This window comes from Scomber japonicus, chromosome 11, assembly GCF_027409825.1.
Source record: "Scomber japonicus isolate fScoJap1 chromosome 11, fScoJap1.pri, whole genome shotgun sequence".
Lineage (NCBI taxonomy): Eukaryota > Metazoa > Chordata > Actinopteri > Scombriformes > Scombridae > Scomber > Scomber japonicus.
Genome location: NC_070588.1, coordinates 21,490,600 through 21,506,133, shown reverse-complemented (window position 1 = coordinate 21,506,133; position 15,534 = coordinate 21,490,600). Strand labels below are relative to the sequence as shown.

Here is a 15,534-nt window from a genome sequence, read left to right as displayed (position 1 = left end):
GGCCAAATCTAAGACTCTGTTAGCATTTTAATTACTGGGTGGAACATTTAGTTTACTTAAAAAGAATTTTAAAAGTGAGAATAAGAAAAGAAAAACAAGGAAAATGAATTGTCATACTGTAAAATGCAGTTGTGCTTAGTAAAACGGATGCTAGCATTGTTCTGTATTAATCCAAGAATGGAAATTAAATATAAAAAATATATTTTTTATATATATATTTTTTTTACATTTTAACACTTTAAAAAGGCGTCAATTCACGTTCAGTCTTTTTATGGACTCGTGGAAACCTAGAATGTCTTTTTTTGGGGATAAGAAATAGTAAATTTAAAGCACTAGTCTTGGCACCTTGTGACTAGACTCCCCATCCAGGCTGGTGGTGGTGACGTAGCAGGTCCCATCATGGCGGCTGGATGAAAGCAGGATGAGGTCACAGGGGAAAGTCTCATCCTCCCTCACCACAACGATGTCTCCCACCTGACAGAGAAGGACAGCCACATCACACACCCTTTAACGGCTTTTGCATCAATAATAAATGGAAGTCTTTTGCCCAGTTGTTTGCATAAACACGGAACGTAAAAAACACACAGCCAGACCTACGGATAATCGTCTACTCATCCTTTACCATTCCTTTTTTTTCTTCTCTCTTTTCCAAAGGATTGAGAAGTTGCATAACGGATTATGCGAGCGGAGCAGCTTAAGCTCTGATAAATCCCATCTCCACGGTGACCATACACATGACACGCGCTCTCTGATTTTGCATGATTAATATATTCATCATTATTCCTGCTCCCAATTCACACTTTAATCCTCTCTGTTTGATCTACGGTTGTGAGAAACCTTGGTACAGAAACTGCCGGAAGATGGAGAGACAGAGACGCAAAGATAAAGAGGGGAGCAGGAAGAAAGGAGTGAGAGAGGGACAGATTAAAGAAAACAGAGAAACATTTCCGTGTATGTGGATGTAGAATTTGCTCCACAGGACACATTTCTTAACCAATCAAATTCAGTCACAACTACTATGGTAACACAAACTATAATACTCTGTAACCTTTAAGCCTGAACAGCTGTACTGAAGCCTTCACGCCTCTGCTCACTCAATGGGAGCAGCAGACGAAGAAATTAGACATACCTGAAGCATACTACATAGGAGGTGCTTAGCTAGACACTCATATGCAGTCTGGTTTTCATTCATCCTGGGATGAAATGAAAGATTTTTGTGATAAAAAAGAAAAGAAAAGAAGAAAAAAAGGCACGCCCACTTAGTGAAGCTCATTCATGTATTTCCACTGACTCTTGACATCCACCCCTGCATCTGCCACCAGAACCAGGACTATTGTAAATAAAACAAAACAATATTGATGCCTGCAATCTCTCTCGAAAATGAACACCGTAGGAGTCTTTCATTTCCATTGTAGAATATTTTAACAGCTCCCACTTCTAAATAAAACAAGAAAGTTACGTCTTAGTTCATTTAGCTAGAGAGTACAACAGTCTTTAAAAGGAGTTTACCCTGCCGCCATGTTTCAGTTAACGGTTAAAACAAAGAGCATGAATGATACAGTTTCATTGCATCAAAATTATAATCCTTAAGATTTCAATCCTGGTTGATTTTGCATCCTCTGTGGTCACCGGCTGTATTAGAAAATGTTTGAGAGTTTCCTTAAGTGTAATGCACCAGTCAAATTCACCGCATGTATAAATCTACTTGGCAATAAACCCGTTTCTGATTCTAATAAAATGAGACACGTGGGTATCACTTAATCAGAGCAGCACTGTTGTCTGACACTGCTACATTGAACTCCTGATAAATGCTGTCTTCTGCATAACATAAACTATGCACATGCACTATTATTTACAAAACACTTTAAGTTCCAGATTCAATTTTAGAATTGAAGATGGAGCTTTTTGACATTTTTGGAAGCATTTTCTGAATATACTTCTAAAGCTTGGAATAGAAAGAGAAAAATAACTTACTGTAGATAAACACTGTATGAGTACTGGAGACTATACATTATATGTTAGTATGTACTGAATCAGGCTTAAAGGAATTTAATTATTTTAATTTTGCACATGAAAGGTGAATAATTCCATCTTATGTCACTTTTTCTCTATAGCACTACATTTCACAGAGGAATATTGTACTTTTTACTGCACTACATTTATCTGATAACTATTATTATTATTACTATTACTATATTAGTTACTTTGCAGATATAGATTTGACACACAAGGCACATATACAGTACATAAATAAACATAACTCCCAACAGTGTAAAAAGCAACATTAAAATGGTGTTTACGTGAAATACATCAGTAATTAAAATCCAAAAATATAGATAACAATACAACACTCATAAAGAACAATGAGTAATTTTGCTGACAGTTTTTACACATAATTAAATATTTACATAATGCTTATGCATGGACAGATAAAGAGAGCCAGTAAAGTGAATGGCTAATGTAAAAATAAGAGGACTGATGCAAATGAAAATCTGTGACTGTGAGTGACTGTATACCTAGGCATTTTCACGAATTAGACTGAGCCACACACCAAACACTGATCTGCTGTTGCATCAGAGTGATGCAAGAGAACATTAGGGGATGATGACAGGAATATCTTGATTTATGAAATATATCAGTCCTATTCCATTTCCAAGGTGCACGAGGGGACACTACAGTTTCAGTGCAATTAATTGGCGGGAAAGGAAAGAGAGCAGGAAATGAGAGAACAAAGTTAGTGAAGACTGTAGAGAGGAAAAGAAGGGGTGTGAGAGAGATGGCTATATAGCAAAGTGAGCTATGCAGCAGTACGGTAGCGTTGCTTTGTGGCCTCAGGTGCTGTACTGCTCTAATGAGGCCATTCTTACCCGTAGCTTGTGACTCTGCGTCCTCACCACTTTCTCTTGCTGCACAACGTCCACCGGACACTCGTTTATAGAGCAGTCAGCCTTGTGTCTGAGCCAGTCCTCATAACCCTGAGAGAGATGCAGTAAGAGAGAAAAAGACTATAAGAGAAGGCAAGAGAAAGCCAAAGCGTTTGCTGGTGTAGGGGAGGTAGAAGATATAGATTATTGTGCAGAGAGAAATGGGGCAAGAGCATAGCATGAGATCAACAGAGAGTGGGGGAGAGAGGAAGAGAGGTGAAAGTCATATTCTGTAATTAATTAGCATTGTGCTCTTTGAGCTTAGTGACCTGTTTCCTGCATTTCTAGCCAACATGTCATGTTTTAGATTTATGTCCCAGTAAAGCTCAGGCTTCAGAAGCCAGAACAGCTCCATCTATCACTGATAGTACCCCATCTCTCAGCACCGGGATGCGGTAGAGAGGATGCATCTCCCAGGGGCACTGGTTCCTCAGCTAGAGTGATTAACAGAGGAGACCATTCATTATCATATTTCTCACATCACCAGACATATTCAATGGCATGTCCTTTCGCTGAGAGAGGAATGTGTATATACAGATAATAGAGCAGCCGATTGGTAGAGAGTTTGTGTATGTGTATGTGTGTGTGTGTGTGTGTGTGTGTGTGTGTGTGTGTGTGTGTGTGTGTGTGTGTTTGTGTATTTGAGGCTGCAAGTTTGTGTACTAAGGGGAACGTTGTGGGCTATATTTCCCGGGAAATGTGAGCATGTTTGTGTGTGTCCTACCTGTTTTATGGCGGTGACAGTGATAACAAAGAAGAGGGGCAGGCCGCTGGTGACTGGGCTGGTGGGGGTGTCGATGATAAGCTGCAAGGGAGAGGAACAGTGGGAGGGATATGTGTGGGGAGGGGGGGGGGGGACAAAGAGGAGAGGGAGAGGATGCCAAGTAATGCAATGCTGAGTAAGGAAGTGCAGCAGGGTAAAGCTTCTGTAACAAGAAATCAAGCTCCAATCTAGCAAACATAGAGTATGCCTGATTTCCTCCATTCTTACACTCTTTCATCAAGACCCTCTGTGGTGAAGATGTGTAGATTTAGAGAGCAATAGTAGCAAAGTAGAACCTTCACACTCATCAAAAGGAAAAAGGAAAAGCAACACTGCTACTATGTGCCATGTTCAGTAGATTCTATTAGGAGGGCGTTGTATTTCACATGCTACTGTTAAAATAAACACAAAGATGCTAGCTGTGGCTACATTGCATTCTGGTGTACTTAAAGCAACTGCCGGCAATGAAACTGATCAATGATGAGTTTGTCCTTGCACAATTATTTAACGTTTGATGCAATATATGACGGCTGAAGAAAAAGAGCCTTTTCACCCCTGATTCTGATTTAGACAGACAGAATGAGCAGGATTCCCTCTTGCTTGCCATTTGCTCATTACAGACTAACATGATTTTAGTCTATTCTAATTATGTTGTTAATCCTCATCCAGGTAACCTCAAACACATTTGGAGGATTTATTTGTTAATCTTGGATAATTGCTCCTATATTGAAAACTGAGAACAATGTGTGCAGAATCAAAACCGTGAGATCAGCACTCGTACAGTATGTCTGGCTGGTGCTCGCTTAAAAGGGCAGAAAAGTAAAACTGTCTAAAAATCTTAAGTACAACAAATTGTGTGTATAAATAGAGTAACTGTGGTTGCATGTACAGACCATATGGAATCACTGTTAGTACCAAAAATTCTTCAGGGCCAGTTTCTGGTAGGAATTAACAAACATCATAAAATGGGAAATGGAAATTATATTGAGAACGTTCTGTGTCTGTTTTAAAAAGAACACAGCTGCTACCACAATTATGAAATGGTAGGTTTATTGTCTATGACTGTGATATTTTACAAATCTGCATTATATAAACTAAAGAAATGTGTTAAAGTAAGTCATTTGGCAACTTCTAAGTCATTAAACTAAGTCTTACTTTTACTGGAGTAAAGAGTTGAATCAGTACGTCTGCTTTTACTAGAGTCCTTTTTACACAAGTATCTGTAGTACTGCATACTACACAAGCATGACTCAGAAGAACAAGCTAGAACTTTTTAATCATAGTAGTGCGTTGTGTTAATTGATCGGCTGTGATGTGTTTTAGCGGCGCACAGCACGCAAACACACACCTGTGCATGTTTTATGAGAGTAAACTGTCAATATGTTTTTGCACAACGCATGTATCGGAGGCAACCATGCTTGAGTATACTTGGGTTTGAGGTAATGTGAGTTCGGGCCAGCGGGGGACAAGTGAGGGGGGACATTCGTGCTTCAGCACGGTACGGAACAACTGGCCCTTGTGTTAGTGCGCCCTAAGAGCTTCTGTGTTGTAATTTCAGATCAAATGAGGAAAGGTGGAACGACTATAATTGCATATACTGTAGTTTTCTTGGAAATCTTACCTGGACCAGAAATATGACCAAGAAGTAGAAGTTAGCGATTCTTCTGAACTGCTCAAACAGGTTCTTGGGAATGAAGTTCCAGAAGGTATACTGTTGGACAGAGGAACAGCAAAACTGTTATTAACAAGACTCTTAACACTTATGCACAACGGACATGATGAATGTGTCACCCTTCAAAAAAATGGACCCGAAAGAGATTACATGGTTGTCTGAATATCAAACAAAGTAATAGTGATGAAAATAAACAACATCATGGCGTTGGTTGACTCATGGACTGTGGCTCCCTACCTTGGAGGAGACTATGCGGTTGTCAGGGTAACGCTGAGGGATGTAGGCCTCAGCTCCTGGAGGGGGTTCTTTATGCCCGATGTACACCGTCCGACTGTCCACCCAGTTCTCCTCCCCCACACACTAACAGAGAGAGAGAGGGAGAGAGAGAGAGAGAGAGAGAGAGAGAGAGAGAGAGAGAGAGAGAGAGAGAGAGAGAGAGAGAGAGAGCGAGAGAGCGAGAGAGAGAGAGAGAGAGAGAGAAATAGCAATACAGGTAGAGAGAAAAAAAGGGGTTAAACTACACTGTTCAACTGCGTTTGATTACAACTCATAACCTACTTACTATTATTAGTCTTTGAAATCATGCTTTTTTACATAATATGGGCTATACATGGTCCACTGTAGTAGCATACACACTTTTGTTTGCACCATTAACCTAGTATGCCAAAATCTACAGTTTGTAATATTTTGTTGTCAGCACAGACAATAGTAATGCTGCAATGCGTTAGGGGTGGTTGATTAATCGATTATTTAGCAGAGAATTATGCCAAAGATTGTCAAGTTTCAGCCTCTTAAATTTGAGGATTAACTGATTTTCTCTGTTTTATATCATGGTAAATTGGAAATCTTCTGGAGCAATTTGAAAATGTCACAATGAAAATGTGGCATGGATACAGCGTATAGACTGAACGAATATATGAAACAAATATTTGACAGATTACTCAATACTGAAAGTAATTGTTAGCTGCGTCCCTATACAACATCAAATCGTACTCCTCGTAAATGCAATAAACCTCAAATAAATTGTGGATAAAGGGTTATTCCTGATCAGGCTTAAGAAAGATGTTGCATAACATGACTTCAGTCACTACTTTTAAACAACCATGCAGATGAGATGGGGCTGACTGAAGGATGAGTGTATGTTTGTTGATGTGTGTAGGTAGGATCAACTCAGAGCCACACACGTGTAAATTTTTCAATGATCTTTTCACTCCTTCCTGCAGGACATCTCCAGAGTCTATGCTACTCCGTCCTTCAATTTCTCTTTTTATTTTGCACAAATCAACAACACTTGATTCAAAATAATGAATACACATTAGTGTCTATGCAAACCTACATCTCCATTCATCTCTCATCTATATTACATCAAAGTAGCTCCCCAGTGACTAGCAGAATGCATTCTGGGAGTTTAACGCAGCACATATTTTTCCAAGGTGTCCTTTATTAAGCACTATTGTGAGAGGAGCGCTCTCCAAGAAAAAACAAGAGCCAAGAGACCCCAGCATTTAGCTGTTTGATTCCCTCTGGCCTCCTACATGGCACCTACTGCTTTGGCCTGAGTGGGCAGTGTAAGTGTTGCCTTTGGCAAAGCAGCCTGCCTGACACAGCTCAAAGAAATGTTGACATTTAGCAGAAAAGTTCTGGGACAAGCACTTCAGTGGAGCAGCACTTAACTGCTAATGTCCTCAACATTTTGGCAGAGATGTAGCTCACCGTTGCCAATGACCAAAACTTTTAATGTCTTTGTGTTGTGTGTCCACATGATGTAAATTTCACACTGTTTTCAGTAACCTTGTAGATTCAAATCCATGAGCATCTAAAGCTTAGACTTGAACACTACTCTTTAACTAAGTTTAGACACAAGATCAAATGAAGGTTAATGTAAGTTTTGCAAGTAAAATCTGCACAAAAAAACTGTGTCAAAATTCATAAACAGCACAGGCTTAAAAAAGTCAAAGCAATAGTAAAAAGAGTCACAGATCTAAACTTATCCTCAGTGATCAACAGGCACTTGGCAGGGGGATAAAAATAGAAATGAAGCCAACAGTGTCAGCCGACTTGAGACCCCTCCAGAACATTAGGGGGGGAAACGTGACCCAGAGATACACAGTGAAATGGAGAGAGACAGAGATGGAAAGTGAGGCAGACAAAGCAAGCGAGCAGCAGGAGTTTGTGGGGGGAACAAAATAATGAAATTAAGACATAATGAAAAAGTGAAACAGTGAAGAAAGGCAATAAAGAGAAAGGCAAATGTGTTCAGAAAAAAGAAAAAACAGACAAACAGTGTAGCTGGGTTGCTGGATCTGTTTTGTGTGCTGGACTCAAATCTGCTGTATGTGTTTAGAAAGTCCAAAACAATCCTATTGTTAAAATATGGCTTAAATAATCCTGGCTAAAATGATGTTACTGAGCTACAATAATCCTTTTCATTCTCAACTAGCCCAACCAATCTCCATGATCTGTTGGTGTGTCTAATAAAAATGAGTCATTTTTATCTGACTTTATTTATAGAGGTATCCTTGAAAAGTCTTGCTCATGGCCCAGTTAACTGTGAATGAACTAACTTTTGCAGTTTGGCTCTTAAGGACTTTTTAATCTAAAAGCTTCCTGATACATTTTACAATGGCTTTGAAAAACTGAAAAATCTATTGTATCAAATAATCAATAATCACATCAAACTACTCAGTTACTTATGATGAAACATGAAACATTGATCTGAACTGTCTCCCATGTACACAGAGAATAGCTAAACAACTAATTACATCTGACAGCTGATGGACTGATTGAATTTAAACTAGTCAATCGGGCCATAAATATTAACTGGTCATAATCAGGACACAAATCAACTACAATATTAACAAAGAGGAGATTAAATTCAGAATAGTGATGTTTTTGTTTTGCACATGCAAGTAGTTTGATCTCATTTAACGCATACATCAACAGTGGGAAACAGTTCAATCCTTTGAGCATTATTTTGATTATTTTACACATGATTTTAGCTGTGTCCGCCTTATTTTGATTTGCATCAATATCAGAATATGTCCCTAATACTGAGATAATGATTTCAACCATATTACTTAGCACTATGTACAGAGTATGCCACTTTCAACTTTGTTCAAAAAGATTTCATCACTTGTCCCCAAGATTTCTGTCTTTGCTGCTTCCTCCCTTTGTTCCCTCCATCTGCTGGCAGTGTGTGTCACACTCCAACGGCATAACTGAGGGAGAGGGAGAGGAATGAAGAAAGACACAGAGAGATTGCACTGTAGTTTGTAGTTATCTGATCATTAATCCGCACTGATCTGTATCAATCCCTGGTCCACTGTTCCCTTTTCACTCTACTGCTCCATCAGACAAAGTGACTGGCTGGTTGGTTGCAGGACATGGAGGCTTTGTCTTTATTAACACTGAAACTGCCTCTCAGCAGGTTGGTCTTACATCACTATCAATCAACAACAATGACAGAACGGATTTGATAACAGCAAACATGCCATCGCTGCAACTATTCCTTTTATGTTTGTAACTGTAGCTGTGCGCTCTCTTTGGTAGATGGTTTTTACTTTTTAATCTCTGGATTCACAATTAGAGAACAGATGCTGTTATTTTTGAGGTTCAAATGCTGCTTTAAAAATCCCAGACAGTATTTCTGGTCTTGTCTATTGGTGTGCCTATGCTTCTTTCCATATAACTTCACAAGATTAATGAGCCGCATATTTCCATTGTGGAAAAGTGACCCGTAACCCCAAGTGGTGCCATGATCTATCCATGCCGTCCCCATGATGTAGCTCCTTTCTACCACAGAGGTGTAATAAAAAGGTACACACCATTAACTGGCCTGATTAAATGGTCGTGTCTCAACCCTCCTCCACTGTCCAGGCATGCTGCACTGCTGAGGCACTGAGCATGTTGAGCAGGTATCCCTCATTAACCCACAGATCAAATTCTTCTGACTGAGCTCTTCCTTAATGAACTACTCATGTTAATAGACAAAAGCATGAATCATATAAACATGGCAACACAATACCCATGTGCAGGATCACTTTTACAGGCCATGTTATGGGATCATTTTTTTTCAGAGAGCATTTGAAAAAATAACCCATTTAAATTTTGTAATAGACAGTTGCACCAGCTCTTTGTGAGTTCAAACCAATCATGGATATAAACAGTTTACTAAACCTAAATAGGTTGCACCACACAAGCTATATCTGATTTAGATAATAGTTGTTACTAAACATTAGCTTGCCAATGTATGACCAAATTACCTAATGTGAAATATGGTCGACATATCTGATCTTGTACTTGATAAAATGCTCTTTAACAATGGTGGAAAGATTCAATTTCAAATACAATTCACAAAAATAACACAATATATTTCAAATTACAAAACACTAAACTAATAGTGTAACACTAGCTAGTGTTAAATGACTAATTAGCATTGGTTTAAAAAATGTTTCCTAGCAACTGATTTACATTTCTTTACTAGCTATAACATTTAGGTTCTATCGGTCCAATCCAATTTAGTAAATCTCTTTTGAAACTAGCAAATAATTAATAAGAATTTAATGAGCACCTATGAACCTATGAAACCTGTGAATATAAGAATAGCTGGTACAGCCCAGTAGTGTGAGCCACATTTTACTGATATAACTAAGTATTACTTGCATTCAAATGAGAGAAATGAGCACAACTGTCAGGTATATTTAGTAAATGTTGGGGTAAGAAACTTATAGGAAATGCAGTAACTAATTTATAGAATCTCTGAAGTGTCTTGTAGCATTGAGCAGAGATAAAAAGGAGCCTCTAGACCTTGATCATCTAAAAATGAAGATGCCTACCTGTTCAGCATGCACTCTATTGCTGCTTGCTTGTCATTAATCACCATAGCAACACAGTGTGCAGCAACAGGCTATTACGCTATGTCTACAAGTTCATAATGCAAAGACCATAAACTACACAGGGGCTTCATTAAATATAAACAGATGATCAAATGGGTAGGGGTTTCTCATTATTTTAATACTGTATAAGTGGATTTGACAAGAGATTATAATGAAACAGTTAAGCTTTAAAGAAAATGTGTGAAAAAGTGAAAAGTTTTACTGTTCCAGACAATGTCTTCAAGACCTTCTTGGTGCTTTTATTGGGTTTAAGTGGGATGTCTTATATGTCATATTATGTGTAAAATGAAAGAGCAAACATTAAAAATAACAGTGAGGAATACACTAATTAAACAAAGAGAGGGAACATTGCTCACAGCGAATGAGTTGCAATTAACCATATCATATTAAATTAGACAATAACTTTTGGGGGGAAATCAGGTGCAGACAGAAAACACAGATGTAACACTGTGTTGGTTGGAAAATAGGAAAAAGTCAGGATCTTCAGTTTGTACATACTGTCACCAACACTAATGACAAAAGTCACTAAATGACGCAGGGATCTGCATACCTGCAATAAAATCAAATGATAAATATGAGAAGATTATTTTAAAACTGACAAAAACACAATATGTTATTGCCTGCTTCCTCTCCCACTTGAGTTGCTTTGATCCAACTGTTACATAAGTCTTTAATCCAGCTGCACTACTTCTCTTCTCCCCTCCCTCTCTTCTCTCCTTTTTCTACCGCCACCGTAATCTGCATCCTAAAAAAAAAAAAACGTCCTCTTTCTCATTTTGTCTGCATTTAACACTGACAACATCGTAATACAGGCTTGAAATGGTGTCTCAAAACGAAACCTCTGTCTCACTGCAGAGGCACGGTGTGAGAAACCAAATCATTGTCCCGTGCCAGGACGTCAATGCATGGCTGTTTCCTCTGACGTAAAACACAGACTGGCGGGCAAAGCTTGGCCCAAACACAAACCCTGTGTGTTTTTGTCACCTACAGCCTCTGTCTCTCCACTGGGGCCCATCTCTGAGGGGGGCAGCGGACAGGAATAGACTGCCCTTAACCATTTCTAGCTGTGAGAGCTAATGTGGCAAACAGTAATCTATCAGGCTGTGTTCTGCCTTTCTACACCAGACAGGGGACTCGAAGAGCAGTAAAGTTGCGAGAAACCTCTCTAAAGCTCTTCAGCACTCCAGGTCCCTTTTGATCAAAGGGAGACGCTGCTGGCCTTTCTCTTTTATCTGCTGAGGTTGTAAGGAGTCCACAAAGGAATAACAGCAATACATTCATAGATAAGGTGTAAAGATGGTGAGGTGAGGACAAATGAAGATAGGGGTAAATCAAGATGAGGGCAGGAGAAAGCGATGACAACAACACTGATGTAAATCAACATGTTATCACAAGAGCTTGCTTTGTGAAGGTGAAAAGGTAAGCTGTACAAGTTAGAGAGCATATTTAAGCCTCTATATGGTATCAGGTATTTTTAATATGACACCACTCACACACACACACAGGCATCTCTCTTATCCAGATCATGACCTCATGCGGTTCTCACGCTTTGTGGCCAGTCTGAGGCATCACGCCATTGCTATTATTACCAGGCGACAAAAGGGCGCCCAAGAGAAGAGAGTGGAGACAGTGGGCACACAAACACAGGATCTGATCAAACCACAGGACAACATTTAACAGATAAATCTTATTATAGATTAAATCTCTTCCTGTCATGTCCTGGACCCTGGCCTGTTGAGATACCAGAGCAAAAGTGCATGCACACAAACATACACTCCTACTGTACACTGTATCTTATAACACCAAGGCTTAGTCATTCTTTTACACCAGCAGAGTACAAAGATAGGTGAACAAATTTAGGTTATTGCGCAACAAAATGTCCCATTTAAACTTCACGCACTGAAAAACACCATGACACCACATTTTTCTTCAGAAAAACGATTTACTGTATTGTACAGGTTCAGTTCAGCAGCAATTCTTCTCAAGTCAGAAAACAGGCTTATAAGCAGGACAGAATGCACTGCCTTCAGAAAGTTTAATTTCCTTCTCGTTATAAAGTGCTGTACTGGACACATCTGAAAAACTGTCTACAGTTACTGATAAAGTGTATCAGGCAGCTCTGTCACAGTGACAGCTGTTAGACTCAGGGTCAAGATGAGGGTTTAGTATAATTTAATTAGAGCTGCCCCCGACCAAAGATTTTCCTAGTGGACTTGTCGTGGCACATTTATGATAGTAATTTAATTATTTAAATGCATTTTTTGGGGGGCATCAGAAAATGGATTTGTAGGGCTGAGAAAGAATGTTATAAAACTATTAACACTGTGATACATTAAAGAGAAATACAAAACCAGTGAAGTTATGCAATACCAGACAATTGGAGACCTCTGCCTACTGAAAGTCTGGGGATTTTTAAATACATGGTAGTTGCTTGAATGGCTGCAACAACAGCTGCTATCAAACCTACGCCCCTTACATCTTGTCCAAGATATGCCTTACCCGGAATGATGCCCCAATGCCATTCTCCACCATAATGAACTGCATGTCAAAGCCCTCAAAGACTTTTTTTTTCTTAACTCTCTGATTGTTTACACCCAGTTTTAACAATGAAACCTAGCAGATTGTCCTCAGTCTCTTTAAGTGAAGCTTTTACAAAGCTGAGCTGAGTCTTCACCAACAATGCCGTTACTTGATTGGTTACCTCGGCCAGGTGTCACATGTGTCGCCACGTTGTGTTGCATACACGGTCCAGCTACATGCCAGGTTTGACCTATTTTGACAAGGTACAGCTGCCGGATGGAGATTGAGGGGTTATTTTTCCTGAGATTAACCGAAGAACGAAAACTTCAACTAAGACTCTTCTAATCAACAGTTGCCTGGTATTAGGAAGCAGCCCTAAATTAAACCATCCAATTATTTGTAATGAAGAAAAACCTTGCTGGAGGTTCTGCTCAAGCTGCTTGAACTATGTTATACAACTGTTATCTACTTCTTTTTTTAAAATTATTCTTTTGATGTTGTCTACTACCTGAAAAACAACCTGAATATCAAAATTATATGTTTTAATATCAAATATTGAATGCCTGTTTTGTCTTGATACAGCTTATTGGACTAATGCCAGGGACAACAGCAATGCATCCAGGACCTAATTGTTTTATCTCTAATAAAGTCTGATATATTTATTTTATCAACATATTACAATGTTGTCAATACACAACAACAAAAGTGAGAGCTGACAGAACTGAAAAAACACTAATTTCCCCTCACACAAAAATACATCAAGGGCAAGTCACAAGTCAATGACAGGGTGATAATACAGGAACAAGATATGAAGTAAAAGGCTCATAAACTGGCCCAGCGGAGTTAAATGGACTAAATCAGAAGCACATCCTTTCACAGCTGAAGAAGATTTACTAATTCAGCATTTCTAATTTGAATAGCAAAATTTTGAAAGTAGTGGAGCCTTGTAACATTTGGGTAACGACCTTGTTGGAAGTTTCCTGCTCTCTCCATCCAGAGAAAAGGCTTGGACGCACTGCTTATAGCACGTTAATCAACTTGCATGATGTAATGTTTGTTCTCCTATGTACTGTGATTAAAGGAGCAGCTGTTGAAAATATGGCAGGGTTAAAAGAAGGTGATGTACTGAAAAGCTAAATATACATCTACCATCCCATCAATTCTAAATCAATATCCAGATAATTGAATTAATGATTAATACCTTGTCTGCTTCATAATGTCACACAGTGGGGATGCAAAGGAAAAAAAGGCTGGACAGGAGGGTGACTGATGAGTGGTGTGTTCAATAACCCCATCTTCCCCTTCCTCCTACTCCTCCTCCTCTCTGCCTCACCCGGGGTTCTGACTTCCGCTGATATTAGCTCTGCTGGAGCATCCGTCAAGCTCTCCATACTGCTACACACGCAAATACACACACACACACACACACACACACACACACACTCATTTGTACACACCTGGCAAACAAGAAGCACGATAGATAGTTATCTTCAAAGCACCTGAGCCAGTTTTAAGGTTAGATGAAAGGGTCACAGACTGTATACAGCTGTTGTGTTGATACTCCAGAGATGCCCAGTGTGATGAATGTCATGAATGTCACCAGGCCTGTCAAGTGTCAGCCCTGGTTCCTACTAGACTCTTTTTCCCTCTAATTCAGACGCCCACTGACCAGCTGCTATCTGTCCTGGCAGATAGTGAAAAAGGCTCCTGATGGCAGCAGCTCATTCAGATGAGACCAGCCAGTAATATGGTTACATCTACTGTATGTAGACATTTCCCGCTTACAGACACACTTCTACATCATTGATTAGGGATAATGATGAGGCCTTGCTGGACTCTGGAAAGTGACACCATGTCCTTTCTGTAAACACCCACTAGTTTAACGAGCACAGCTGATTGCTCCATCAGGCTGGAAGTGAACACAACTCAGTGTGTTTGGTGAAAAATCGGACTGCTGCTGCTGCAAAAGTGTGAGTGCCTATACAAGGCCTCTAAAGTGACTGAGTGCTGCTGATGGGGATTTACTTTCTTCTGCAAACTGGAACTGGAAGCCATGAGACAGTTAAGTATGCACGCATGTTGTGGCACACCAAATCAACTTAACTGGGCCAGCCAAGTTCATTTCTATTCTGCACATTCACCAAGCCATCACTGCATCTGTAGCCACTGGCACATTCCCCATTCAGCTCCACAAAAACATTGTAAAGCCCCCAAAGTCAATGGCCTGCCAAAACAGCTCGATGTGAAATGTTTATCATTGCACAAGTGTTTATCACCCTGGGTGTCAACACCACCTAAGCAGAGCATGCAATTAAATCAGCAGCGCATGACGTGTATTAGATGCACTAACGGATAGATGAAACATGCATGTTATATATTGTTACACTTGCAGACACGGAGCCACAGTTGTGACAGTGTTGACAGACGGGGGCCCTTACGTATCTGCGGATGATATTCCGGAGCAGGGTGAAATCCATCCTTTAAACAGCTCCGGCAGCGACTAGACGAGACAGATGGGTCAGCTCTCCTTGGATCTTCGTAAACGCTACCTAATGTGTATCTTTTCACTAGTATCCATTGCTCACCACCACCGCCGCTGCCGCCGTCGCCGTGTCTGTAATAGCGAGGAGCAGCGGGTCTCTCAGTCGGCTGTTGTGATTTTCATGGCATCCCTGTGAAGAGCCATGCAACGACCGCGCGATTACAACGACCCACACTCAAACTGCTGGCTACATTTCAGGAGGGGTTTCACCGCATGCA

The 15,534-nt window shown here is 39.9% G+C and overlaps 1 protein-coding gene across 1 annotated transcript in view; it reads right to left on the bottom strand.

Moving 5' to 3' along the window:
* LOC128367858 (phospholipid-transporting ATPase IH-like) overlaps window positions 1–15,317 on the bottom strand; it is a 29,578-nt gene extending 14,261 nt beyond the window's left edge. The window contains exons 1-6 of the mRNA XM_053328526.1: window positions 15,213–15,317; window positions 5,597–5,719; window positions 5,309–5,398; window positions 3,649–3,729; window positions 2,868–2,975; window positions 346–474 (exon numbers count right to left, since the gene is read on the bottom strand). Coding sequence (XP_053184501.1) covers window positions 346–474; window positions 2,868–2,975; window positions 3,649–3,729; window positions 5,309–5,398; window positions 5,597–5,719; window positions 15,213–15,251 — 570 coding nt within the window. The 5' untranslated portion in view covers window positions 15,252–15,317. The remainder of the gene's footprint in view (window positions 1–345; window positions 475–2,867; window positions 2,976–3,648; window positions 3,730–5,308; window positions 5,399–5,596; window positions 5,720–15,212) is intronic.
* Window positions 15,318–15,534: the final 217 nt, after the last annotated feature.